We start from the raw sequence: 26,394 nt of genomic DNA, 5'->3' as shown, positions 1-26,394 counted from the left end.
TGACATATTTGGAGCTATAATCCCTTCAGTAGGGGTTATCCTAAATTCTATGAAAATTCAAAAGTTGTCTACTATTGTGGACAAAATGCTGACAAATTTTACAGGAGCCATACTCCTGATGGATACTGAACTTGCTGCAGAAAGAGCTATGACTCTTCAAAAGCGGCTTGCTTTAGACATTCTTTTAGCAAAGAGTGGAGGTGTGTGCAAAATGCTTAATGAACGTCATTGCTGCTCATACATACCTGATAACAGTAAGAAAATTAGAAACATGCTCACTAACCTGACTAAAGATAGTACAGATTTGAAGGATCTAAAAGAAACTGGTGTTTGGGAGAAATTTGGGAAGGGAATTGCCCGAGTGGGAAGCTGGTTTACCAACATTTGGAATGGGGTACTTGCAAAAATTATGATGGGATTATTAATTGTTCTGTTTTGTTTATTGGGATTTTGGGGAATATGCAAAATTAATGACAAGGTAAAAAGAAATTGGACTAAAAGAACAAAAAGAAATGAAGAAAGTGAAAGAGAGAAAATGAAATATGGGAAAGCTCACATAAAGGAAAAGATGTTGAAATGCGTATTATGCGCAAGGTGAAAAATTAAGATCTAAAGATTGTGTGATGACGAGCGTCATCAGAGGAGGGACTGAGAGAGCGTAGTTTAAATATTACATATTATAGACGTGAAATGCTTATGTCTAACAATGCTGTATTAATAAAATATTCATTGAAGCGTATTCATAAATATGGAGAATTGTTCATATGTATAAACTAATGTCGACTGTAAGAAATAATCGTTTATAGTTTGCCTAACTGAGCACCTTAACACGTATAAAACTGCATTCATTGGAACCATATATCCTAAGTTAGCGTGAGTCGAGAACTAGCTGTGTAACTCTCATATTAAAGCATATTTTTCTGTTTCTCCAGTGTGCTGACTTGCAAAAGACCATGACCCAGCGATTGTTCTTTTCCCTTATTAGTTTGCAACATCACCCAACTCTCCCATCCGCATGCTAGTAGCTTTCATATAGAATTATGCGCTTTGAAACATTATTGAACACTTCCAAGGACAACGAGACGAGGGAAAGAGAACTTTTAACCTGAGACGTGTGCCAAGATGGTGAAGTAACCCCGGATATGCCACCTACAAAATGTCGATTATGAAGACCAATCAAAAGACGAATTAATATCAAGAAATGACAAATGCATTACTTAATGTATAATTTGATAGGTTGACAATGGTAGGGTGTATTGACTGACCAATAGAATTTTGGGGGAATGAATTACGAAAAAGGGATAAAAACCCATGACACAGGAAATAGAACACATTAGGTAGGGAATGATATCGATTGCATCTCGAAACTCTGTCACTCTATTTGGTGACCTGAGACTTAGAGAAAACCATCCTTGCCCATTAGACTGCCCCTACACTTTTCTCCTTATGAGGAGAGTGTCTTTGCTTTAAAACTTAGATAGACTGACGGCGATCTAACTGATGTCCTGAAGACGAAGACTAATCCTGAATGCTGACCTAATCAGAGGAGGGTAATTATATGTTGCTAATGAAAAAATTCTTTATTTGCCTTTCTTTCTAGGTACCAACTGCTGTATGTTTTTTTTATTTAGAGACCTTAGTTAGATGTTTCCAAATTGGTGTTCAAAATTGTTTTGCATGACGCCCAACATGCTAATGCTAATTAGAGGTTAGACGAGGTATTCATTTTGACTGACAAACTGACGTGACTGACATGATGCTATGCTGAACTTGTATCTTAGAACATTTAATGTATTGTGATCTGGTTATACTCATCTGATTATCTATGCTTCTGATTTCTGCACTATCGAAAGCTTACTGTGGCTGTCATCTTGTAATTGTGCTTATATGCTTCTTGACTTTGAGATTGATACCTTTGCTACTAGATTGTAATCAATAGGGAATAAAACTCATAAAACTTCATTAAGGTGTGGTTATTCATGACTGAAAGGTCATGGGTGCGCCGAATGTTTATTAATGCCTAAAACAAGATATATCTTGGTGTTAAATATTGACAATGTTATTGACATATTGATTGGTGTTTTGATCAGTTATCTCGTCCTACGGTGTCTCACCACTGGGTCCAAAGATTCATTGGCCTAAAACGAGTCCTGATGTCTATAGATTAACATAGACGGACGCGTTAACACCAACATACCACAGGAAAGACTAGACACACATACCTGCTCAGAATCAGGAAACCCTTGCGGGTGATAGTACGCTTTACAAATAAATATACCATTATATAATTTAACATTGAGGCCACCCATTACCCCTATGTTTTCTGTTTGTTGTACTTGTGAAACAACCATGAATCAAGCGAAGAATGTCAACTTAATTTGTAGCCTCCAATTTCAGATTCCTCCACATTTACAGAACATTTTAAAATTTTCAATTCTGCTTTATTTTTAATTAATTTGATAATAATTTTATAAACAGTTGTGGAACCCCAGAGTAGTTTTTGCAGATCCCAAAAGGTCCACAGACCACAAGATAAAAACTGCCGCTATAAAGAGTTTGTTAATACCACTTTCCTTCCTTGAGTGCACTCTGAGATCCTGTGTTCTTTTCCCATCCTGTGGAGCTCCCTTTACAGGCAATTAAATTCTGGGAGTGCCTGTACGAAAGTTCTAGATCATCAATTAAGGAACTCCAGAGAGAACCTCATCTATTCATGAGAAAACCTTTACCTGAACTGGTGGATAAATTAAACATTGTTTAAATCACAAATGGGGAGCAGGAAGGCACCACCACTCCCAGCAGGATCTTCACCAATATGCACAAACATCAAAAACTATCTGAACTCGCTATTAATGAGAGGTACCAGGACTCAGTTTAGGAAGACAGGATTCAAGCTAGGTTTTCAAGTTACCTACATAAGACGCATAATAATGAACTTAAATAGAATTAATTATCATAACAGTTTAAATTTAAACTGACCTAAGTAATGACTTTATAAAAGAGAGAGAGAGGGTAAAAGTTTGGAACTGTGGCATTCCAAAACTGGTCTAGAAAAAAAGATGTGATCTGTCCATCCACGAGTCACAATATTGGTCCAATTGAGAACAGGTCTGACCAAAAGTGTGCAGCAATTTCTACTGGAAGGATGCACATTAAAAATATAGTTCTAGAAATTTCAATAAGCTGGCAAATAGGTACACTTTAACAGATCACTCGACAAATTGGATTTTTCTGAGAATGCGTCTTAGCTCAGTCTTCTATTTCTATAAGCACCATAAATACACTTAATGGTATACATAAATTTTATGGCTGTATCCAGATATACATATGTTTAATAGACCATGATTACCTACCTGCTGGTAACTGCAGAGTGGAAAAATGTTTGGTAATTGGGTTACAGGATATTTGTCCCACACTGCAGCAGTACTGACACATTCTGTTAGTGCTTCGAGATGCAGTGGTAATACACAAGCTAAACTGGTAATATCACATAACTTTCTGGAATTTTCAGCTTTTTGTTGTCAGAGAAACATAGGAGAACAACCAGAGGAAACATTGCTTCCATCACATACTTTACATTACTGGAGTCAGAGGTATATACTGCAGTTAATGGTATTACTGGCTTAGTCCTTTACAACCTATTTATCAGCCAAGGTTGTAACTGGTCATAAAGTGTCATTACACATTTTCTCTGAAATACATTTGTTGGTGTAGTACCCTTTCAGTGGTTTTTACAAAAAGAAATGCTGTTAAGCTCCAACACTAAGTCTACTGTATCTATGTCTGGACCAGAAACATGCCCTTTGAATACATTGTAACATAAAACAACTACAAACAGGCTCAGTTGCCCTGTGCATCTATCAACAAATTCAACACTGGTAACCAGTTCAATTATATTTCATTGTGTTTGCTTGTTGTGATCTCTCCTTCAAACCATTTGCTCTGAAAGATCTGCTCCTCTGCTACAAAAGTACAATCAACCTACCAGGGATGTTGCACTCCTGTTGGGCCAACGTCTGGTAATTGGAGGAGAACTTGACTGTCTGGATTAAAAAAAGGAATAAATTACGTATATGCTTAAAAGTGTGATGAAAAGCTCATTTTGGTAGCAAAATATGAAAGGTTTTATCTTGCGGCGTACAAGCTGAACAGATGGAAGCATTTTACTTTGACTTTATCAGGTGTTACGTTGCTTGTGAGTCACCAGCCTTAACGTCAAGAAAATAAGTAGTACATACCAGTGAGAATACCGGAGAATAAGGATATAGCCATCAAAACCACTGATGAATGGGTCTGAAAAAATGACCTAAATTGTGCTTTTTCCTAAACAAACGTGACTGAAAAATAATGTGACTGACAATGGGAACCCATACATCCACGAATTGTGAACAGTTTTTGCCTACTCATCGCTCAATAGTGCTTACCAGTACTCTCCAGCCAGCCCCTTAGATACTAGGTATCTGGATACTATGTTTATCCCTGTTCCTGGGAAAGGTTCTCCCACATAAAGACTACACCTCCAAATATAAGAACCAGAAATCAAGGATATGGAATTAAACATTTTGGGGGGAAAAGTCTGATACCTTTAGCTTTCAAATATAAATGGCATTTGGGGAAACTGTATTAGAATAGTAATGGTTTCTTTCTAGATTAGTTTATTGTTGTTTGTTAGACAATCTGTTCTACGGAGTATAAAGTGTGGATATTTACAAAGCCATGCAGCTGTCTGTGAATTAATGAGTACACCAATTTATGTGGAGTGAACTTTTGTTCCATCGCCTGTAGACCTAATTACAGGCAGAAACAGATATGGCCAGGGTGTCACTGATGTTCCAGAGGTACCCCACCATACCTGCCCCACATCGATAAAATGTCAATGACAAGGCCGGAGGCCCCTATTCTTTTGGATTAGCGTTCGTCAGACCCCCAGCCATATTTATTTACATACACACGAAACATTTAAACTGCATAAAAATGTGCACAGTAACCACATCATTTACATAATATTTACATCCTGCTTACAAAAGAGACCTAACCTTGACAGAGAGACTAATACATGGGAAACACCTAACCATAACCCAGTTTCTTGTTCCTGTGCAACCAACAAACCTAACTGTTCTGAGTGAGATTATGACCGGTTCTGTGACCATTCTTCTTAAAATCCCTCTATTCAGAGGATGGGTCCCTCCTTGTAGGAGAACCCAACATCCCTCTCCCCTACCATGAGCTCTCCTGCCTCGGGGGCTCTTGTGGAGGGGACCCAATTGCCCTTAGGATATCTACCTCAGGCACCCCCTACTCTCCAGTTCCTCACCTCCCCCAAGGATCTTGCGCCAAACTGCGATTGCGCGGGGGGTTGGATAGGAAAGGACCACATGTCACTGACCACCCCGTGCCACTGCTACCTCCTTCTGACTTGCTGTCAGCACACCCCTGGAGGGTCCAGTGATGCAGATGTTAATTTGGCATAAAAAGGAATGTTGTAAAGAGACCTAAAGTGTCCCCACTGATCACAACCTCACCCGCTAAACTGAATAAATACGACAGATCAACATCAATTGACTACTAGAAAAGAAAAGATGTTAAGCATGACTGTACAACCACACATTTTCTGCAATGTCCTAATCATACCTGGAAAAGAAGAAAAAAGTTTAATGTATGCTCTCCATGACCAGTCTCGTACGCTTTGCCCCATACGCCCCGGGGCCCCTTGCTCTGGGGATGGTGGGTGGGGAAAACAGAGCTCAGCCTGTGCAGCTCCCGGAGGGCAGAAGCGTTTTGTTGGGGGCGGAGCTGCAGGCAGCGCTGTGTGAGGCTCGTCACTGCAGTGGGGCATTGGGATACCTGTAGCTTCCAAGTGTGTGTGGCAATGGGCAAGATCCAAAAGAGCAGCTCACCACCGTGCAGCCCTTTTTAAAGGGAAAGGGTTGACCTGAGCAACCCAGAAGCACTCTAATGCTTCCGGGGATGCTCATGGCAATCAATCATTGTCTGCGCCCTGCCGCCCAGCTCGAGGCTAAACGCTGCAACCCAGGAAATGGTCCCTGGCTCCCCCGCCATATCGTCCGCTCTCCTGAGTTGGGAGAGTCTCTGGAATTGTTTTATGTACATAAATCATTTTTAATATCTTTAATTGCTGTATTTTTAATTCTGAATAATTCATAATACGTTCTTTGATTATAGTGAGACAGAGAATGATTTCATAAGGATTTTAGAAGTTTAATAGGATTAATATGAAGTTATGCTTTGATTCTTTAAAGAACGATTTATGAAGATGTGAAGCACAAGAAGGAAATATATTTTTCTTGTTTGTCAATTGTTCTTCAATGTACTAAAAAGAAAATCCCAATTGAACAGTACAAAAACAATTTTGCAAATATTGTAGTGCCAGTAGTTATTCTTGTGGCTTAAAGTTTGTGTGCTACTGATTTATATCTCGTTCAGCCTTCAATGGGAAGTTCTCAGTGTGTCTGGTTTGGTGAGCAGTGACATATGAAATTGTATTCCTTTGCGTAGATTTCAGAAAATTGGATGTAAATTTCATAAAATTCTGCTTTCACAGTAAAATTTCTGGTTTGTCAGTATCTCTTGTGAGTTTTTTCATGGAAGCGTAAACCACAAGTAAAAAAAAAAGTCTGCGAGATTCCGATATGACACTTAACAAACAGAAAACGTCTCTGTGCGAACCACCTTACTGCTGAAATCTTGTGAGACTTTTTTAACTAAAGGTGTTTTCTCACTTAAAAAGTTACAATAACTTCAATAATGCCCAGTGTCACGAAAATTCAAGATTTTGGCCACATAATTCAAATTTCGCTGAGGCCTAATCAGTTGCTTCGAAGCTATTGCCCAGTAAGTGGTTGACTGACTAGTCATTTGAAATCTGTTTTAGATCTTTGGCCAATATTGCTTGACGTCAGTGTTGTACACTTGCACTGCACAATGTAAAGATGTGTCAGCAGACAATGATCTAACAGCTTGTTTGTTAGCTTGAGATTGGCGAACCAAAAATCAGCTCACATTTCTCTAAAAGCTTCTAATAAGTCTGCCAGCAGCCTTCTCTGCAATACAGTTGCCAACATTCGCATGACACAGTGTGTGCATTCAGAAAAGGCAACATGTTTCCAGTTACCTTTTTATTTCCAAACTTAAAACTTTCTTGCACTCTTTTGTTGGTAACTTTACTCTACTGCATTACTGCCTTTCTCTTCAGTAGTTTTGCCCGTTGTGCGGCTGTGTACTTCTGTCACCATACCCTTGTTCTGTTCATTTCCCTGACTGCACTGGTGCATGCTCGTTGTGTGATTCTGTAGGCGCCTTTAAGTGGTGCCCCGCTAGTATATGTTTAAGGTTGTCAGCGCAGCATCAACGCTGGCGCGTCACGGCCTGAAGGCGTAATTAATGTCAGGAGCGGATGCGTTTTTGAAAAGCTGTTAAAAAGCCCGAGCTGTCTTCACAGCTTGTACTACCATCACAGGTTCACTCGGGCAGTCGGACGTCCCCGTCTGTGGTGTTTGATGTTACCATCTGTTGGTACATGCCATGCCTCGGCATCTGCAAGAGCACGTCCAAGTTGTGGCCGCATCCTCGAGTCACTGCAGCTAAAAAAGCGCGCATGGTGAGAACCCAGCCATAAAGACGCCTTTGTGTAAGGCACACATTTACAGCATTCTAGCTTTCACTCCTTAGAAGTCAAACTTTTATTTTATTTTAAGATCAAATGAAAGCGTTATTTTTAGCCCACTTACATTGCCTTAGGGGTACAGTCAGTAACGGTTAGTTCGGAACTGTCTTGGACAATTCAGTTTTGAAATCTCCGGCCGAGAACAAGAGGTTCTCCTATCAGTGCTGCCCATGAAGGGACCCGCGGTGAGAGAGACACAGTCTAGTCTCTCCGCGGGGGATTCGGGACAGGGGAAGTGGCGCACTAGGCGCCTGATTGGTTAAGGATAAGTGGGGGTGGGGGTTAGAGTAGTTTATAAGGGGGGTGGAGGGTGGGGTCGGGCCTCTTTGCGCGCCGACTTAGGAGAGGGAAGGATTTATTTTAGGAAGGCGAGGTAAGGAGTATTTAGAAGCCAGGTTAGGCCTTCTTTTCAGGGAAAGGTTCTCACCCGGTTGTCAGGACACCGGGACGCGGGCAGGGGTAGCGAGGCAGGCAGAGGAGGGAAGGGAGGGTGGCCCCGGGGCAAGTGACGCAAGCAAAGGCGTGTGGAGCGAGAGGCCGGGGAAGCCCATAAGGGCGGCGCCGCGCTAGTGGAGCCGGCCCCGCGGGCATTTGTAATTTTGACAGCGCGCGGAGCCGCGCGCACAGAGAAGCAAGCCGGCTCCCCAGATCGCGGACAACAGGGAGCGTCGGGTTTTATTAGGGTCAATTACGGCGGGCGGCGAGCACATTTCCCCGCGGGGGGGGGGCGCAAAGATCAACGGTGAACCGCACGGGGCGGCGAGGGCCCCCTGGGTAGAAAAAAAATAAATTTTCATCACAATTGTGTATTTGGCATTTTGAGATCGGGGTAATTTTTGCCGGCAGTTCCCGCCACCCCCCAATTCATATATAGTCAACAAAAAAACAAAAAAATACATTGCCAGCAGGTTAAGTGCACTCCCAGGCCCCAGATATAGATAGACATACAGGCACCCAGAGCCAGGCAAAAGGGGACCGAGTGTGGCATCGGACAGGCAACTGATAGGGCAGGCCGGCAGTATGGCCACAGGCCACGACGCTGAGGCGGTGAGGGCCGCACTGCGCGTTTTGGGCGAAGCGGGCAGGGCAGATCTGCTCAGGCCAGGGGTTTTAGACCAGGCTTGGGTCGGGATGACACGCCCCACCAGGGCGGCATCTGGCCGGGTCGCGGCCGCAGTAGCGGCCTGCGAGTCGCAGGAGTCTGACGGGGAAAAGGATGAGGGGCCCATTCCCCCTGGGCAAGGCACTGCGGCCCAATTAAGGTACGGGGCTCAGAGCCCTCTGATGTTCGGCGAGGAGACACAAGCCTCTCAGGGCAGGGGCACAGATAGCGCACAGGCGGGTCCCGACCCCGCAGGCACGGGCGGCCAGGCGGCGGGGGAGGCCGGGGGGGAAGGACTAGGCAAGGAAACAGAGCAACACGCACCGGGGACTAGCGGGGTTTGCGCCCCCCTAGATTTGTCATATCACAGAGGGGAGGCACCCAATCCAAGTTGGTTGGGGTCGCCACTGAAGAAAAGAGGCAAGTACGTCGGGAAGAACAGGGGGGGGACAGGGAGGGCCAAGGCGGCGCCCCGCCAGGCCAGGGGGGGGAAGTCAAGACACCGCAAGAAACAAGGGCTGGGACGAGCCAGGTTTCGCACACACAGGGGAACTGGGAACAGGCAGATACATGGGATTTGGAGGCTAGAATCAAGGAACAGCGCAGGGTGGTATTAGAGACGGAGGCCAGGTGGGCACAGCTGTGCAGAGACAGGGAAGAGGCGAGCACACACAGCGAAGCAACGCCTATAATCAGAGAGGCCAGAGGGCAACCAGGGACACAACAGGCAGGTCAAGAGAACGGATCCTGGGTATGGGTACCACGGGTAAGAGGAGGGCAGGGACAAGAGGCTAGAGCGGCCGAGGGGTTAGTCGGCGCAGGGAGACCCAGTGACGCAGACGGTCATGGGGACAACAGGGCGACAATGTCAACAACAGAGGTTGGCAAGAGGCGGTGCACGCCGACTGGGCGCAAGACGGCCCAAACACGTTGGCACGAAGCACTGGAGGGGTCTATGGCGGCCCTCTCCACACCAAGGACGCCGTCACAAGGACCTGCCTTACGCGGGCAGGGATGCCAACGAGGGTACATCAACCAATGTGAGAGATGTGGGCCAACACAAGGGCCAGTGGGAAGGAGATGATGTCTTGGAATTGGATTATGAGGAGGAAGGGGACGAATGGGAGGATGGCGAAGTACGCGATTGGGAGGTGAGCGCTGTGAAAAAGGGTGGGGGACGAGGGCGCAAGAGCGGCGCAACCTCTTCTTCGTGCTCTGTGTTACAGGTTACAGCACCTTTGGAAGGCCCCACGGGGAGTAGACAAAGCATGCAGCGTGGCAGGAGCTGGAAAGGAGTACCAAGGAACCTGGGGGACACCGCTGGAGGTAAGAAATGGTGGTCAGTGTGGGGCGAGGGGGGACAATACAGGAGGCTACCACCAGTAGGTCCATCGGAGTAGGCGAAGGGTCAGTGCTGGAGATAACAGGCAATAACATTACGCAAAAGGTGTGCGAGAACAAAGAGAAAGAGGGTACCGCCTCGATAGATACGGCAACAGCAGGAAAGGAGGATAAAGGGGACAAGGTGGTAGAAGACAAGGAGGGGGGAAGTCACGAGAAAAGGCTGCCGTACATGGGTTTGGCCATGCCGCTGGGTTCACATGTGGCCGAGAAGACAAAGAGTAAGATATGGAAACACGAATACGTGGATGTGTTTAAACTATTACATAGAGACATACAGGCGAAGGAAGGGTCTAAGGAGGAAGAATGGGAGTTGGCACGCAGGCCCAGGGTACCCATAACAATGGATAACTGGACGTCGGCCTTTTTGATATTCACAAGCATATACTGCGAAAAATACCCAGACAGGGCTATCGCCCTTTTTAAATACATGGATATAATTAGAAAGGCTCAAATGCATTTTGGGGGTTTCGCGTGGTTAAGTTACGATGAAGAATTCAGGGCCAGGGTAAGTGTTAACCCAGAAAAACCATGGGGCGATGTAGACTCAGAACTGTGGATGCAATGGATGGCATCAGCACAGACAGCGGCGTCCACTCATACGGCGAGCGGATTGCCGGTGACCTACAGGCCCTTTCAAGCGCGCCCCGCCCATGGAGGGGCGGGCACTGCAACTAAAACAGCGGGGGCAAACACGGGGGCTTGCTGGAACTTTAACAAAGGTTTTTGTTCCAGAGCGCAATGTAGGTTCAAGCATGACTGCTCCAAGTGCGGGGGCCGTCATCCAGTCACACAATGTTTCTCATTATCCAGCCCAGCGGAACAGTGGAGGGCCTCTAGGGGGAGAGGGGCTCATGGCGCGCCTGCGCCAAAAGGGGCCTACACCAGTTAAACTGGAATTTCTGCGGCCATGGTTGCGCTTATACCCGGATAGGGATAAGGCACGGCTTTTGGAATGGGGCTTTAGAGAAGGTTTTAGATTAGGCTACCAAGGCCCACGACAAAGGAGATGGGCTGACAATTTGCGGTCAGCCAAGGAGCACCCGCAGATTGTGCGCAATAAAATAACAAAGGAGGTAGCTTTAGGCAGAATAGCAGGCCCATTTTACGAGTGGACAAGTGATGCGCTGATGATATCACCATTGGGAGTAGTGCCCAAGAAAGCGCAGGGAGAATTTCGTTTGATTCACCACCTGTCATGGCCGGAAGGGACGTCAGTAAATGATTTTATTGCCCAAGAGGACTCTAAAGTAGTTTACGCGTCAGTAGATGATGCGATAAGGCTGGTTTTAAGGTGCGGTAGGATGGCGGAAATGGCGAAATGTGATATTCAATCAGCTTTTAGATTGCTTCCTATCCATCCAGCAGATTTCGACCTCTTGGGCATGCAGTTAGAGGGCAACATCTATGTGGATAGAGTTCTGCCCATGGGTTGCTCGATATCATGCGCACTATTTGAGACATTCAGCACCTTTTTGCAGTGGGTTTTTGTGAAGACAAGCGGGCATAGATGGGTGACACATTACTTGGACGACTTTTTATTCGTAGGAACGGCGGCAACGGGGGCCTGTGGGCGGGCACTGGACGCGTTTCAGAAGCTCGCACAGCAGGCGGGAGTGCCTCTGGCCCCAGAAAAAACAGAGGGCCCCGCGCGGATCCTAACATTCTTAGGCATCGAACTAGACACAAGGATGCTGGTCGCCAGGTTGCCAGCGGCGAAAGTGAGGGAGATACTGGAGTTCTTGGCAATGGTGCGCACTCTGCGCAGGATGGAGTTGCGAACAGCTCAAAAGCTTTTAGGTTACCTCAATTTTGCTTGTAGGGTAGTTAGGGTAGGTAGGACCTTTTGCAGGCGTTTAGGACTTTCCATGTCAGGTGCCGTACTTCCGCACCACAGGATACGAGTGTCATTGGCATTACGAGAAGACATTAGAATATGGGAGATTTTTCTGACAAAGTTCAACGGAGTACCGATGTCTTTTGGAGAGTCAGACACAATATGGCAAGTACAAATTTTCTCGGATGCGGCAGGAGCGTCAGGGTTTGGTTTATACTGGGATGGGAGGTGGTGTGCGGAATCCTGGCCAACATCCTGGAGACAGCAAGGGAGAAGCATAGCGTTCTTGGAGTTTTTTCCCCTTTTAGTGGCACTAGCAGTGTGGGGACAGGAATTAGCCAACAGGACAGTGATTTTTCAAATAGACAACATGGCGGTGGTAGAGTTGGTGAATAGACAGAGAGCTAAGGACATCAGAGTTTTGCGCTTGTTGCGGCAGTTTATGCTTCTATGCTTATCCTTGAATGTCGTATTTAAAGCTACACATATACCAGGGATTTACAACGAGATTGCAGACTCCCTATCTCGTTCACAGTGGCAGCGTTTCCACGAGTTGGCCCCAGGAGCAGAGCAGAACAAGACTGTGGTCCCGGCAGACATCTGGGATTGGGGGGCATGACGATCACAGGGCTGGTGGAGATGTCGTTAGCGGTATCCATGCGGCGTAATTACAGACTGGCATGGTTGGAGTTTCAATCTTTTGAACAGTTTGTGGGCAATTTTTGGGAGCAAAGCTTGTCGGTATTGGAGGCACGGACCAGACGTTTCGTGCTGTTTCTGATCAGGGAGGGTTTATCTCCGGCAACAATTGGCGGAAAGCTGGCTGGAGTGTCTTTTTACGGGAAACTGTTTTTCGGTTATGATCCAGCACATAGTGATTTATTGGGAAAAATGCTGAAAGGATGGAGCAGGGTCAGAACGAGTGGGGACAGACCAGCAAGAGAGCCCATCACTTTCGAAATGTTAGTTGAGATGATACAGGTGTTACCAAGTTGTTGTAGGGATCAAGACGAGGTGGGTTTATTTCGTTTATGCATGTTGTGGATGTTTTTTGGGGCGTTCAGAGTATCGGAGTTGTTGGGAGTGGGTAAGGATGTTGGAGTAAGGAGAAAAGAGGTGTGTATACACAAAGAAAGGTTGGGAATATGGCTAAGACGGTCCAAAACGGATCAGCTGGGTAAGGGAAAATGGATATGGCTAGAGAAAGGGGGCGTGGAAGAGGCTTGCCCGGTAAAGGAATGGGTCAGTTTCAAGGCGAGGTGGCCAGGAGCAGGAGAATCAGGGGTTTTTATGCATGCGTCGGGGAAAAAGTTAACTAGTTACCAGTTGCTACAAGTGATGAGGATGACTCTTATAAGGATAGGGCGGCGCGCAGGAGATTATGGAACACACTCATTCAGAATTGGCGCAGCGACAGAGGCAGCACATATCGGTTGGGATTGGGCTAAGATCAAATCCATAGGGAGATGGAAGTCTAGATGCTGTGAGCGTTATGTCAGGCCGTGATAAAGGCAGAACAATCAGGGGGGGGGGGGTGAGTGACAGTGAGTTTACCAAGGCAGAGGTTACAATGTTTTTTCTTTGCAGGCTGTGTGGCCGGGCCAGAGAAGGAAAAGATGACGACGTGGTTGGTCGGCCATTCGTTCGTCCATTGGGCGGCTAAATTTGCGGAGAAGCAAATTTACGGCAGATCGTTGGGACTGCCCAGCAGAAGCCATGAAGTGCGTTGGTGGGGCAAGAGTGGTATGAGGTGGGGGAGCCTGCTCCCTTTTATCACGGGTAACTTGCCGCAATGGGGATGCCCAGATCTCTTATTGATTCACTTGGGAGAGAATGACTTAGTGAAGCTATCGGGACTCACTCTGATACAATTGATGCAGAGGGATCTGGAGCTCCTGAAACGGAAGCTATGCGGGACAAGTTTGGTTTGGACAGAATTTGTGCCAAGAAGGGCATGGAGAGGGGCGATCAACCATGGAGCCATTGAGCGGGCTAGAAAGAAATTGAACAGAGCCATGAGAGTGTTTTGTTGGGCTCAAGGGATCAAGGTTTTAAGACACGGGGACATAAAAGAGCAGGAGCAAGCCTTATTCCGCGATGACGGGGTGCATCTGTCACAGATAGGTAACGCGTTCTATATCACAGAACTGAGATTAATGCTGGAAAGCATATGGGGTACGAACTTGTGTACCCGAAAATGAAAGGGGTGGGGCAGCGAAACGCCTCACGGGTTTCCCTGGGTGGCAGGAGATGGGGGAGGGTGGAGAGCCAGGTGCGGGTTTGTCCACCCTTCCAGGGGGAAAACAAGGAGGTGAAGCATCCGAGCAGGGAGGGGTAGGCTACAGGCAAGGAAGGCATGGGCGGAATAGGGGAGCATATACGGCAGGAAAATTGAAGGGAGACATTTGTGGAGAAAATGAAGGAGAGGGAGTTCTAAAAAGTTAAAGTTTGCTTTAAAAGATATACAGTTAATGTTTTGAAATATTGTTGTGTTAAATCCAGTTCTAATAAATGACCTTTTACACCAACAAGAGTGTCACGTATGTATGTCCCGATGAAGGGACCCGCGGTGAGAGAGACACAGTCTAGTCTCTCCGCGGGGGGATTCGGGACAGGGGAAGTGGCGCACTAGGCGCCTGATTGGTTAAGGATAAGTGGGGGTGGGGGTGGGGGTTAGAGTAGTTTATAAGGGGGGTGGAGGGTGGGGTCGGGCCTCTTTGCGCGCCGACTTAGGAGAGGGAAGGATTTATTTTAGGACCACCCACCCACCCAGCTTAGGAAGACAGGGGGAGGAAAGGTTTATTCAGGTAGGGTAGATAGGTCAGGTAGGTTTGGGGTCAACAGTCATTTAGGACAGGTGAGTTGTGAAGAGGTAGCAGGAGATGGGGGAGGGTGGAGAGCCAGGTGCGGGTTTGTCCACCCTTCCAGGGGGAAAACAAGGAGGTGAAGCATCCGAGCAGGGAGGGGTAGGCTACAGGCAAGGAAGGCATGGGCGGAATAGGGGAGCATATACGGCAGGAAAATTGAAGGGAGACATTTGTGGAGAAAATGAAGGAGAGGGAGTTCTAAAAAGTTAAAGTTTGCTTTAAAAGATATACAGTTAATGTTTTGAAATATTGTTGTGTTAAATCCTGTTCTAATAAATGACCTTTTACACCAACAAGAGTGTCACGTATGTATGTCCCGATGCACTGTAACATGGGTCACAACTCGCGGGGCAGCGGGGGAGGGGTGTCTTCAGCATCAGTAGTTATTAAAACACATTGAAAAAAGGCCCTGCCGGTGTCTATAATTACCTCCTTAAGTTTACTAGAAAAAAAAAAAACACTGGTATATTTTTTGGACAATCTGTACAAGAACCGCTAGGGTAATCAAAATCAGTGACGGAGTCTCTGTTACATTTCAGAAGTTTTAGTTCAAGATGCATAGTAAATATATCCTTATATGCTATTAGTACGACCTCATATGTTTTTTGTCATTTTCTTGCAAAATATGAGTCTTGTATAGGTCATACTGAAAAATGAGTTGCCTCTAGGTGTCTGTGTGGTGAAAAGGTGATCGCAATGGGGTTCAATTGAGGCTAAAGGCAAGTCCAGTTTCTTAACTTTGCCCACCAGTAGCCTCAAGTAGGGGTTCCTTCTAGAGAGTATACGCCAGACCTCCACGAACACATCCTGTGATCTTTTGCCGTACAATGACAAAGTGTGAGGATCCATGAGAAATCAATGACTTTCTACTGAGTTGCCCATCTGTATGTGCATTATGTAAAAAATAAAACTAATACACAAACACAGATCAATCCAAACTATCCGACATTTTTGTGCTTTCTCACTGGCACGTGCATTTCACCCATTCTAATACCTTTAGCGCCTTGAAATTCTCTGCAAAGGCTCGACAATGATAACTCATTGGAAAACACAGGAAAGCTTCCTATTTACTTTACTTTATGTACATTAGGGAGATCTGTCTGGTGTGTGGACAGATGAATGACCAGCCATGACTTACAAGACATTACTGATTTTCTTGACCTCAATGCCCTCTCCATATGGCAATTTTATTGTATTTATTTTACTCTACATATTATAAATAGTGGTTACCCTCCCTAAAATAGTGGAGCACTGTACTGAAAGCATCATGATGTAGCAGAAGCATACCGAACACGATGAACTGTATGTAGGGCAGGTTGGTGTGAGTTAGGGCAGTTCCAGACTGGATTATAGAAACCAAGATGTTTTGATATGTAAGTGTGACAGCACAACACAGCACAGTGCAACTTTTACAGTTCTTATTTACACCTTTACATTTTTTACATCACAGCAATTTCTGTGTATATTTGTGTTGCGACTATATCATAAAACAAGCATTTGCAATGCAACGGGTCTCGCGTTTGCTCGTGTTAGAGCTATTAGCGTTGTAAACTCCTAACCTGACTTTTCACTGGTAATGAAACCTATCGGCAAAAGTGCATTTATGTACTAACTGGAAAAAGTGCAATTAACCGTGTAACAGTGTCCATATTATGTAAAGCGCTCAACTTCTGCCAAGCGAGATCACGCTGGGAAAATAGAGAAAAAGTAGTCCACGAGCCAGACAAAAAACAGCGAGCCTCGCATGTTTTCTGTACTTGGTTGATGAGCTCAAGGAGGGCTATCCACCGGAAAAGGCATGACATATGCATGCCTTCCACTAATGAAATCAAGCAGATTCTAATAGGCAAGCCCACAAGCCAATGACAAACACTGACGTGACGTGGACAGGGCTCCGAGCCCTTTTTAATTACTAAAGCGTCTCGCTTAGCGAAACGCATGTGCAAGCGACACAGGCTCGACCCTAAAAAGTCCCTCTATAAGCCTACTGAAATAACCACGGCCCAATTTTATTGAAGCACAAGCCGAACTCAAGGCTTAACTGCAATATATTTAGAAAATAATGCATTTATGGATCAAACAGATAAAAAGTATCAATAAGAAGGTCTATGATTGAAAGGTAGATAGTTCGAATCAGCAGGAGTTTAGGTGGGGGAGAGGGGACACTACAACGTCCACTTGTCTCAGGTAGAAAGGTGTTCTGTGATCGATGTGATGGCCTGTCCCAGTCTGTTCTTTTGTTATGATCTAAGCTCTAGAGCAAGATGGTATTTGAGCAAATCCAAAGTAACTCTGTATTCAACTGTAATGACTGGGTTGCTCTGGCTCGCATTTCTAATTTTCTAAAAAACAATTTAGATTTCGTTTTGGACTCCACTTTGAAATAACAGAACGCTGAGATAACGTTTGCCTGCTGCCAACGTGTTAGCACTGTGCTAGCCACTAACTGGATGTGGTGCTTTGAAGCAACAGTTCTGAGCTTTTAGGAACAATTCTGCTTCTTCTGACCCATCTTATCTTGCTTGATAGGGTGCCATGGCTAGTAAGCTCTGTTCACATAGATTCTAAGCACAGGGTAGAAAGTAACAAGAAACACTCAAGCTTTAAACAGTATGCCAGATATATCCACTGCTTTCCAGTCCAGGAACTAATCTTACATCTTGTAGGAACTCAGGCAAGTAAGAAAGTTCTTTAGCTTGGCAAAGGCATGTCTTACCTCCAACAATGGTCAATGAGGTTGGTATAGTAAAGGAAATTTAGCTCAGTAATAGATAGTTTCCACCACAGTATTTACCACACCTTGCATATCAGGAATGCCCACAGACATGCAAAACGTATCACGTCTTGAAGAAAGCATCATGCAGTCATCACGTTGGATTTCCTAAAGCACTGAGACACTCATATCCTAGGTAGCTTTGAATATTTTATGAGTCAAGCATTTGGTCTTCACAAGCAATTGAGTTCTTATTCACATCATTACACTCCCTGGGGCATATGCTGTCTTGGGCTTCAGGGGTTGTAGTCCCCTAGAACTGCATGTGTACGTGCCACATGTGTCTTTTTCTCTGTTGCTTGCAGCTCATCTCCAGCTTCAAGATTTAAAGTATAGCCCTTATGATCTGGGCATGAGGTATAGTCAATTCTCAAAGCTGTGTAATAAGGAGTTCCCTTTGGACCACCTATCTAAATTAGGATACTCTAGTTACAAGATTCCATATCATGCCTCGGCTCACACCAAAACTGGAAGACAGAAGTTTAAGGATGATGTCCAGAAACTCAACCCAGAAACAATGACAGCAGGACCACACAGAAACATACCTTTTATACAACTAAACTAGCCTCATGAAATTCCACACATAATATGTCTTCTCCCTTGGTCATTCCTTAAAGATTTCAGGAGATCATGGAAATTACTTTCTCAGCACCCACCACTTCCTCTCCAGCAACCTCTACAGTAACAGTAAGAAGGTGGTACATAGAAACTTGTCAACTATCAATGTTTCATTCGACTCACTCCAGGGTATCGCATAAATCAATGATTCAGATATCATCACACCCTGAGTCGATAACGCATATGTTCCCCCTTTATCTACCATCATTCCCTTCTCTCTTTTAATTAATCTATACTGCTTTCATTGTCTAGAGTTAAATGCTTTTATAGCAATGCTTTCAAATGTGTCTAGAAGAAAAAACACAAACAATAGCAGTCTACAATGCCTTGCACCTCTCAATTCACATTGTGCCTCTCCACCCCCATCTTTTCGCAGAAGTACCGTCCTCAACAGTATATTTGCTGTTAAGCATGCTATTAATACTCACATCATCATTGATCATGTTCCTCACCTAATCATGCTTACAGAAAATGGCTCTCCAATTACAAAGGTAATCCTCTTAAACATGCTCACAGATGGTTACAAAATCGTCTTTAAAAAGAAAAAAACCCAGGCACTTGCAAAGGTGCAGGGTCATCATGTATCCACAAGATCAACATTGTGTGCAGCAAACTTAATAGCCCATGTTATCTGTATATGGTCCATTACCTTACATCACCTACCTAATAATCAATCATCCACACAAAATCTAATTGAATCTTTCTAATCTGACCTTCTGGACCTTTCACAGTTCAGGATATCCTCCTTATACCATCCTTTCATGCAGAAAGCTTCCAGAATTGTAATGCAAAAGATTGTAAGATGGAAAAGGAAAATGTTACTTCCCCAGTAAGCATCTGTTTGTGGTAATTAGTGCTGTAGATTCACATGCTTAGCATAATCATGTCATCTAGTGTTGGGCTCTAAGCGAGTAAGTTATTTTTCTTTGAATAAAGACTTTCGAGTCACAAGGTAGAGTGACTCCTCCTTCTGCTGGTTATGTGCATGGGCATCAACTTCATTGTTAGACTGTTTTCCCGCTAGGCAGGTGAGGATGGAATGGAAGCACAGTGTAGTATATTAAGATCTCCATGCTAAATGAATGTGTGATAACTTGTAAAAGTAACTCTAACATGCATATATGTGTCCAATGTGGGGCAAGGGGGGGGGGGGGGGGGGACGCATGTGAATCTACAGCATTACATGCCACAAACATGCTTACTGGGTAAGTAACATTTTCCATTCGAGGCACGTGTGCCTGTAGATATACATGCTAAGCACAGATTGAAAAACAATCGTCTTCAAAAAGCGGTGGCTAATCTGTGGTGGTTACAGTTGTTTAAAATAATGTACGTAGAACCGCTTGGCCAACATTAGCTTGTTTACAGGCCAGCACATCTACAGAATAATGTTTGGTAAATGTATGTGGTGTAGACAATGTAGCCGTTTTAAATATATATATATATATATATATATATATATATATATATATATATATATATATATATATATATATATATATATATTATATATATATATATATGGAAAATGTCACTTACCCAGTGTACATTTGTTCGTGGCATGAGACGCTGCAGATTCACATGCTGTGCATTATCCTGCCATCTAGTGTTGGGCTCGGAGTGTTACAAGTTGTTTTTCTTCGAAGAAGTCTTTTCGAGTCACGAGACCGAGGAATTCCTTCCTTTCGGCTCCATTGCGCATGGGCGTCGACTCCATCTTAGATTGTTTTCCCCGCAGAGGGTGAGGTAGGAGTTGTGAGTATACTAGATGTGCCCATGCAATGGAGTAGGTATGTATGTACATAATGTGTAGTAAAATAATATCTATTTACAAATTTACAATTTTCATTCAACTAATAACGGCTACAGGCTCCAGGGGAGGTGGGAGGGCGCATGTGAATCTGCAGCGTCTCATGCCACGAACAGATGTACACTGGGTAAGTGACATTTTCCGTTCGGTGGCATGTGTAGCTGCAGATACACATGCTGTGCATAGGCTAATAAGCAGTAATCTCCCCAAAATGCGGTGGTTTAGCCTGTAGGAGTTGAAGTTGTCTGAAACAATGTTCTTAATACAGCCTGTCCTACTGTGGCTTGTTGCGTTGCTAACACATCCACACAGTAATGCTTAGTGAATGTATGAGGGGTAGACCAGGTGGCTGCCTTACAAATTTCCGTCATAGGTATATTTCCAAGAAAGGCCATTGTGGCGCTTTTCTTCCTAGTGGAATGTGCTCTTGGTGTAATGGGTAGATCTCTTTTTGCTTTAATAAAGCAAGTTTGAATACATTTAACTATCCATCTGGCGATGCCTTGTTTGGATATAGAATTACCTGCATGAGGTTTTTGGAAGGCTACAAACAATTGTTTTGTTTTACGAAATTGTTTTGTTCTGTCAATGTAATACATTAGTGCTCTCTTTATGTCTAATGTATGTAAGGGTCTTTCGGCTACTGAGTCTGGTTGCGGAAAGAAGACTGGGAGTTCCACTGTTTGGTTTAGGTGGAATGGTAATATGACCTTTGTTAGGAATTTGGGATTTGTACGGAGAACCAATTTATGTCTATGTATTTGTATAAAGGGTTCTTGAATAGTAAATGCTTGTATCTCACTTACTCTTCTAAGTGATGTGATAGCTATTAGGAAGGCTACTTTCCAAGTTAAGTATTGTATTTCACAAGAGTGCATGGGTTCGAAAGGTGGTCCCATGAGTCGTGTTAATACAATATTAAGATTCCACGAAGGTACTGGTGGTGTCTTTGGGGGTATGATTCTTTTTAGTCCCTCCATAAATGCTTTGATGACTGGGATTCTAAAAAGCAATGTTGTATGTGTAATCTGCAGATAGGCAGATATTGCAGTGAGATGTATTTTAATGGAAGAGAATGCTAGATTAGAGTTTTGTAAGTGTAATAAGTAACTTACAATGTCCTTTGTGGAGGCATGCAATGGTTGAATCTGATTAGTGTGGCAGTAGCAAACAAATCTTTTCCATTTGTTTGCGTAACAATGTCTTGTTGTAGGTTTTCTAGCTTGTTTAATGACCTCCATACACTCTTGTGTAAGGTTTAAATGTCTGAATTCTAAGACTTCAGGAGCCAGATTGCTAGATTGAGCGATGCTGGATTCGGGTGTCTGATCGGTTGTTTGTGTTGTGTTAACAGATCTGGTATGTTTGGTAACTTGATGTGAGGTACTACTGATAAGTCCAACTGTGTTGTGTACCACAGTTGGAGAGCCCAGGTTGGTGCTATGAGTATTAGTTTGAGTTTGTTTTGACTTAGTTTGTTGACCAGATAAGGAATGAGTGGGAGAGGGGGAAAAGCGTAAGCAAATATCCCTGACCAACTGATCCATAGTGCATTGCCCTTGGATTGAGGGTGTGGATACCTGGACGCGAAGTTTTGGCATTTTGCGTTTTCTTTTGTTGCGAATAGGTCTATGTTTGGTGTTCCCCAGTGGAGGAAGTGATCCTGTAGGATCTGGGGATGAATTTCCCATTCGTGAGTTTGCTGGTGATCTCGACTGAGATTGTCGGCTAAATGGTTCTGAATGCCTGGAATGTATTGTGCTATCAGGCGAATGTGATTGTGAATTGCCCAATGCCAAATTTTTTGTGCTAAGAGACACAGTTGTGACGAGTGTGTCCCTCCTTGTTTGTTGAGATAATACATTGTTGTCATGTTGTCGGTTTTGACAAGAATGTGTTTGTGGGCTCCCAGTGGCTGAAATGCTTTTAATGCTAGAAACACTGCTAGCAGTTCCAAGTGATTTATGTGAAGTTGTTTTTGTTGATTGTCCCATTGACCCCGTATGCTGTGCTTGTTGAGGTGTGCTCCCCACCCAATCATGGAAGCATCTGTTGTGATCACATCTCGAGGCACTGGGTCCTGAATGGCCGCCCTTGGTTTAAATTTATAGGGTTCCACCATTGAAGCAAGAAGTCTGTTTGGCGGTCTATCAACACTAGATCTTGGAGTTGACCCTGTGCTTGTGTCCACTGTCTTGCTAGGCACTGTTGTAAGGGCCGCATGTGTAATCTTGCATTTTGGACAATGGCTATGCATGAAGACATCATGCCTAGAAGTTTCATTACAAACCTTACTGGGTAGTGTTGGTTTGGTTGTATGCTTGATGTTACATTTTGGAACGCTTGGACTCTTTGTGGACTTGGAGTGGCAATCGCTTTTTGTGTGTTGAATGTTGCTCCCAAGTATTGTTGTATTTGGGATGGCTGTAGATGTGATTTCTGGCAATTTATAGAAAACCCTAGTTTGGGTAGAGTTTCTATAACGTATTGCGTGTGAAGAAGACACTGTTGTTGAGTGTTGGTTTTTATTAGCCAGTCGTCTAAGTATGGGAATACGTGCATGTGCTGTCTCCTTATGTGAGCGGCTACTACTGCAAGGCATTTTGTGAATACCCTTGGGGCTGTTGTTATCCCGAGCGGTAACACTTTGAATTGATAGTGTACGCCGTGTATTACAAACCTTAAGTATTTTCTGTGAGAAGGATGGATGGGTATGTGAAAGTAGGCATCCTTGAGATCTAATGTTGACATGTAGTCCCCCTTTTTTAGTAAGGGAACCACGTCTTGAAGTGTTACCATATGGAAGTGATCCGACTTGATGAAGAGATTCAGTGTTCTGAGGTCTAATATAGGTCTTAACGTTTTGTCCTTCTTTGGAATTAGGAAATATAGTGAGTATACGCCTGTTCCTTTTTGATGGTTGGGTACTAACTATATTGCTTGTTTTTGTAATAATGCTTGGACCTCTATTTGTAATAGGTCTAAGTGTTGTTTGGACATATTGTGTGCCCTGGGGAGCACATCTGGCGGGAAATTTGTGAATTCTATGCAATAACCATGTTGGATAATGGGTAGGACCCATGCGTCCGTAGCAATGTGTGTCCAGTTTTGATAGTATGCGGTAAGTCTCCCCCCTACTGGTGTTAGGTGTTGGGGTTTTGTGACATTGAAGTCCCTGTTTGGTTTGGCCTGTTTTAGGTGGCTGGAACTTCCCCCTTTCTCTTGGGAATTGTCCACCTCTACAGGGAGTGCAGAATTATTAGGCAAATGAGTATTTTGACCACATCATCCTCTTCATGCATGTTGTCTTACTCCAAGCTGTATAGGCTCGAAAGCCTACTACCAATTAAGCATATTAGGTGATGTGCATCTCTGTAATGAGAAGGGTTGTGGTCTAATGACATCAACACCCTATATCAGGTGTGCATAATTATTAGGCAACTTCCTTTCCTTTGGCAAAATGGGTCAAAAGAAGGACTTGACAGGCTCAGAAAAGTCAAAAATAGAGAGATATCTTGCAGAGGGATGCAGCACTCTTAAAATTGCATAGCTTCTGAAGCGTGATCATCGAACAATCAAGCGTTTCATTCAAAATAGTCAACAGGGTCGCAAGAAGCGTGTGGAAAAACCAAGGCGCAAAATAACTGCCCATGAACTGAGAAAAGTCAAGCGTGCAGCTGCCACGATGCCACTTGCCACCAGTTTGGCCATATTTCAGAGCTGCAACATCACTGGAGTGCCCAAAAGCACAAGGTGTGCAATACTCAGAGACATGGCCAAGGTAAGAAAGGCTGAAAGACGACCACCACTGAACAAGACACACAAGCTGAAACGTCAAGACTGGGCCAAGAAATATCTCAAGACTGATTTTTCTAAGGTTTTATGGACTGATGAAATGAGAGTGAGTCTTGATGGGCCAGATGGATGGGCCCGTGGCTGGATTGGTAAAGGGCAGAGAGCTCCAGTCCGACTCAGACGCCAGCAAGGTGGAGGTGGAGTACTGGTTTGGGCTGGTATCATCAAAGATGAGCTTGTGGGGCCTTTTCGGGTTGGGGATGGAGTCAAGCTCAACTCCCAGTCCTACTGCCAGTTCCTGGAAGACACCTTCTTCAAGCAGTGGTACAGGAAGAAGTCTGCATCCTTCAAGAAAAACATGATTTTCATGCAGGACAATGCTCCATCACACGCGTCCAAGTACTCCACAGCGTGGCTGGCAAGAAAGGGTATAAAAGAAGGAAATCTAATGACATGGCCTCCTTGTTCACCTGATCTGAACCCCATTGAGAACCTGTGGTCCATCATCAAATGTGAGATTTACAAGGAGGGAAAACAGTACACCTCTCTGAACAGTGTCTGGGAGGCTGTGGTTGCTGCTGCACCCAATGTTGATGGTGAACAGATCAAAACACTGACAGAATCCATGGATGGCAGGCTTTTGAGTGTCCTTGCAAAGAAAGGTGGCTATATTGGTCACTGATTTGTTTTTGTTTTGTTTTTGAATGTCAGAAATGTATATTTGTGAATGTTGAGATGTTATATTGGTTTCACTGGTAATAATAAATAATTGAAATGGGTATATATTAGTTTTTTGTTAAGTTGCCTAATAATTATGCACAGTAATAGTCACCTGCACACACAGCTATCCCCCTAACATAGCTAAAACTAAAAACAAACTAAAAACTACTTCCAAAAATATTCAGCTTTGATATTTATGAGTTTTTTGGGTTCATTGAGAACATGGTTGTTGTTCAATAATAAAATTAATCCTCAAAAATACAACTTGCCTAATAATTCTGCACTCCCTGTATATGAACCACAAAACCCTCCCCTCTGGTATTGTGACTGATAGGTGGGTCTGCTTTGCGAGGTGGAAGGCTCTGGTGATGGCATTCGAACCCCCCCTTTAAATTGTGGCTTTCTAAAAGTGCCTCTGCTCTGTGGGGAGTAGAGCACGCCCATGGCTTTGGCCGTGTCCGTGTCCTTCTTTAGTTTTTCAATTGCTGTGTCCACTTCCGGGCCAAACAATTGTTCCTGGTTAAAAGGCATGTTTAACACTGCTTGTTGGATTTCTGGCTTGAACCCAGAGCTTCGTAACCATGCATGCCTGCGAATGGTTACTGCAGTGTTGACTGTTCATGCTGCTGTGTCTGCCGAGTCTAATGAGGACCTTATTTGGTTGTTGGATATTGCTTGTCCTTCTTCCACAACCTGTTGGGCACGTTTCTGGTGTTCTTTGGGCAAGTGCTGTATAATGTGTTGCATCTCATCCCAGTGTGCCCTGTCGTAGCGAGCAAGTAAGGCTTGTGAGTTTGCGATTCGCCATTGATTGGCTGCCTGTGCTGCCACTCGTTTGCTCGCTGCTTCAAACTTCCTACTCTCTTTGTCAGGCGGTGGAGCGTCTCCTGACGATTGCGTGTTTGCCCTCTTTCTCGCTGCTCCTTCAACCACCGAGTCTGGTGTAAGTTGCTGTGTTATAAACACAAGATCCGTTGGGGGAGGCTTGTATTTTTTTCTCCACCCTAGGCGTGATAGCCCTTCTTTTAACTGGCTCCCGGAATACCTGTTTCGCATGTTTGAGCATGCCCGGGAGACTTTGTCAGACTTTGGTAGGAAGTGTGGGAGGATGCCAAGGTGTTGAACAGGAAATCATCCTCTATTGGCTCAGAGTGCATTACTACATTGTGGAATGTATCTGCCCTTGATAGTACCTGCGTATATGCAGTACTGTCCTCTGGAGGTGGCGGCTTTGTTGGGTAACAGTCTGGACTGTTATCTGACACTGGTGCATCATACAAGTCCCATGCATCTTGATCATCCTGCGTCATCCCTATATGCGTAGGTGATTGCATAAGAGGTGTTCCCCCCGGAGACAACTGTGGTGAGTGTAGTGGGAAAGGTGGTGGAGAAAAACTTGGTGGTGGTGTTTTGTCTCTGGCCACCTTCGCCGTTGGTTGCATTTCTGACCCTTGAAATGCCAGTTTTCTCTTTGTATTAATTGGAGGAAGAGTTTGTATTTTTCCAGTCTCTTTCTGGATATGCAACCTTCTTTGCGTATGGTCTGGCTCACAAATACTTATTTCCTGCTCAAATCTGTGTTTTTCATGCATTTGGCTGGTAAGTCCTTGCTCTTCTGTGTAAGAGCTTCTTTTCGGCTCCGAAGCAGATTTTTTCGGTACCGATGTCTCGGATAAAGTCTTTCTCGGTTCCGACGTGACTTTTCTCACCTTGGGTGAGTCGAACTCTTGGTGTCGAGATTTTTTGGTGCCGGAATCTCGACCGGAGTCGGAAGTCTTCGGCAAATC

At 44.4% G+C, this 26,394-nt stretch overlaps 1 protein-coding gene across 1 annotated transcript in view; it reads right to left on the bottom strand.

Annotated features, from left to right (window-relative positions):
* Nucleotides 1–26,394, bottom strand: part of PTPN14 (protein tyrosine phosphatase non-receptor type 14) — a 395,238-nt gene that overhangs the window by 94,373 nt on the left and 274,471 nt on the right. Inside the window, exon 11 of the mRNA XM_069233899.1 lies at nucleotides 3,986–4,043. Coding sequence (XP_069090000.1) covers nucleotides 3,986–4,043 — 58 coding nt within the window. The remainder of the gene's footprint in view (nucleotides 1–3,985; nucleotides 4,044–26,394) is intronic.

This window comes from Pleurodeles waltl, chromosome 5 (genome assembly GCF_031143425.1).
Source record: "Pleurodeles waltl isolate 20211129_DDA chromosome 5, aPleWal1.hap1.20221129, whole genome shotgun sequence".
NCBI lineage: Eukaryota > Metazoa > Chordata > Amphibia > Caudata > Salamandridae > Pleurodeles > Pleurodeles waltl.
Note: the sequence above shows the minus strand (reverse complement) of the source record. Positions and strands in the feature narration are given on the sequence as shown.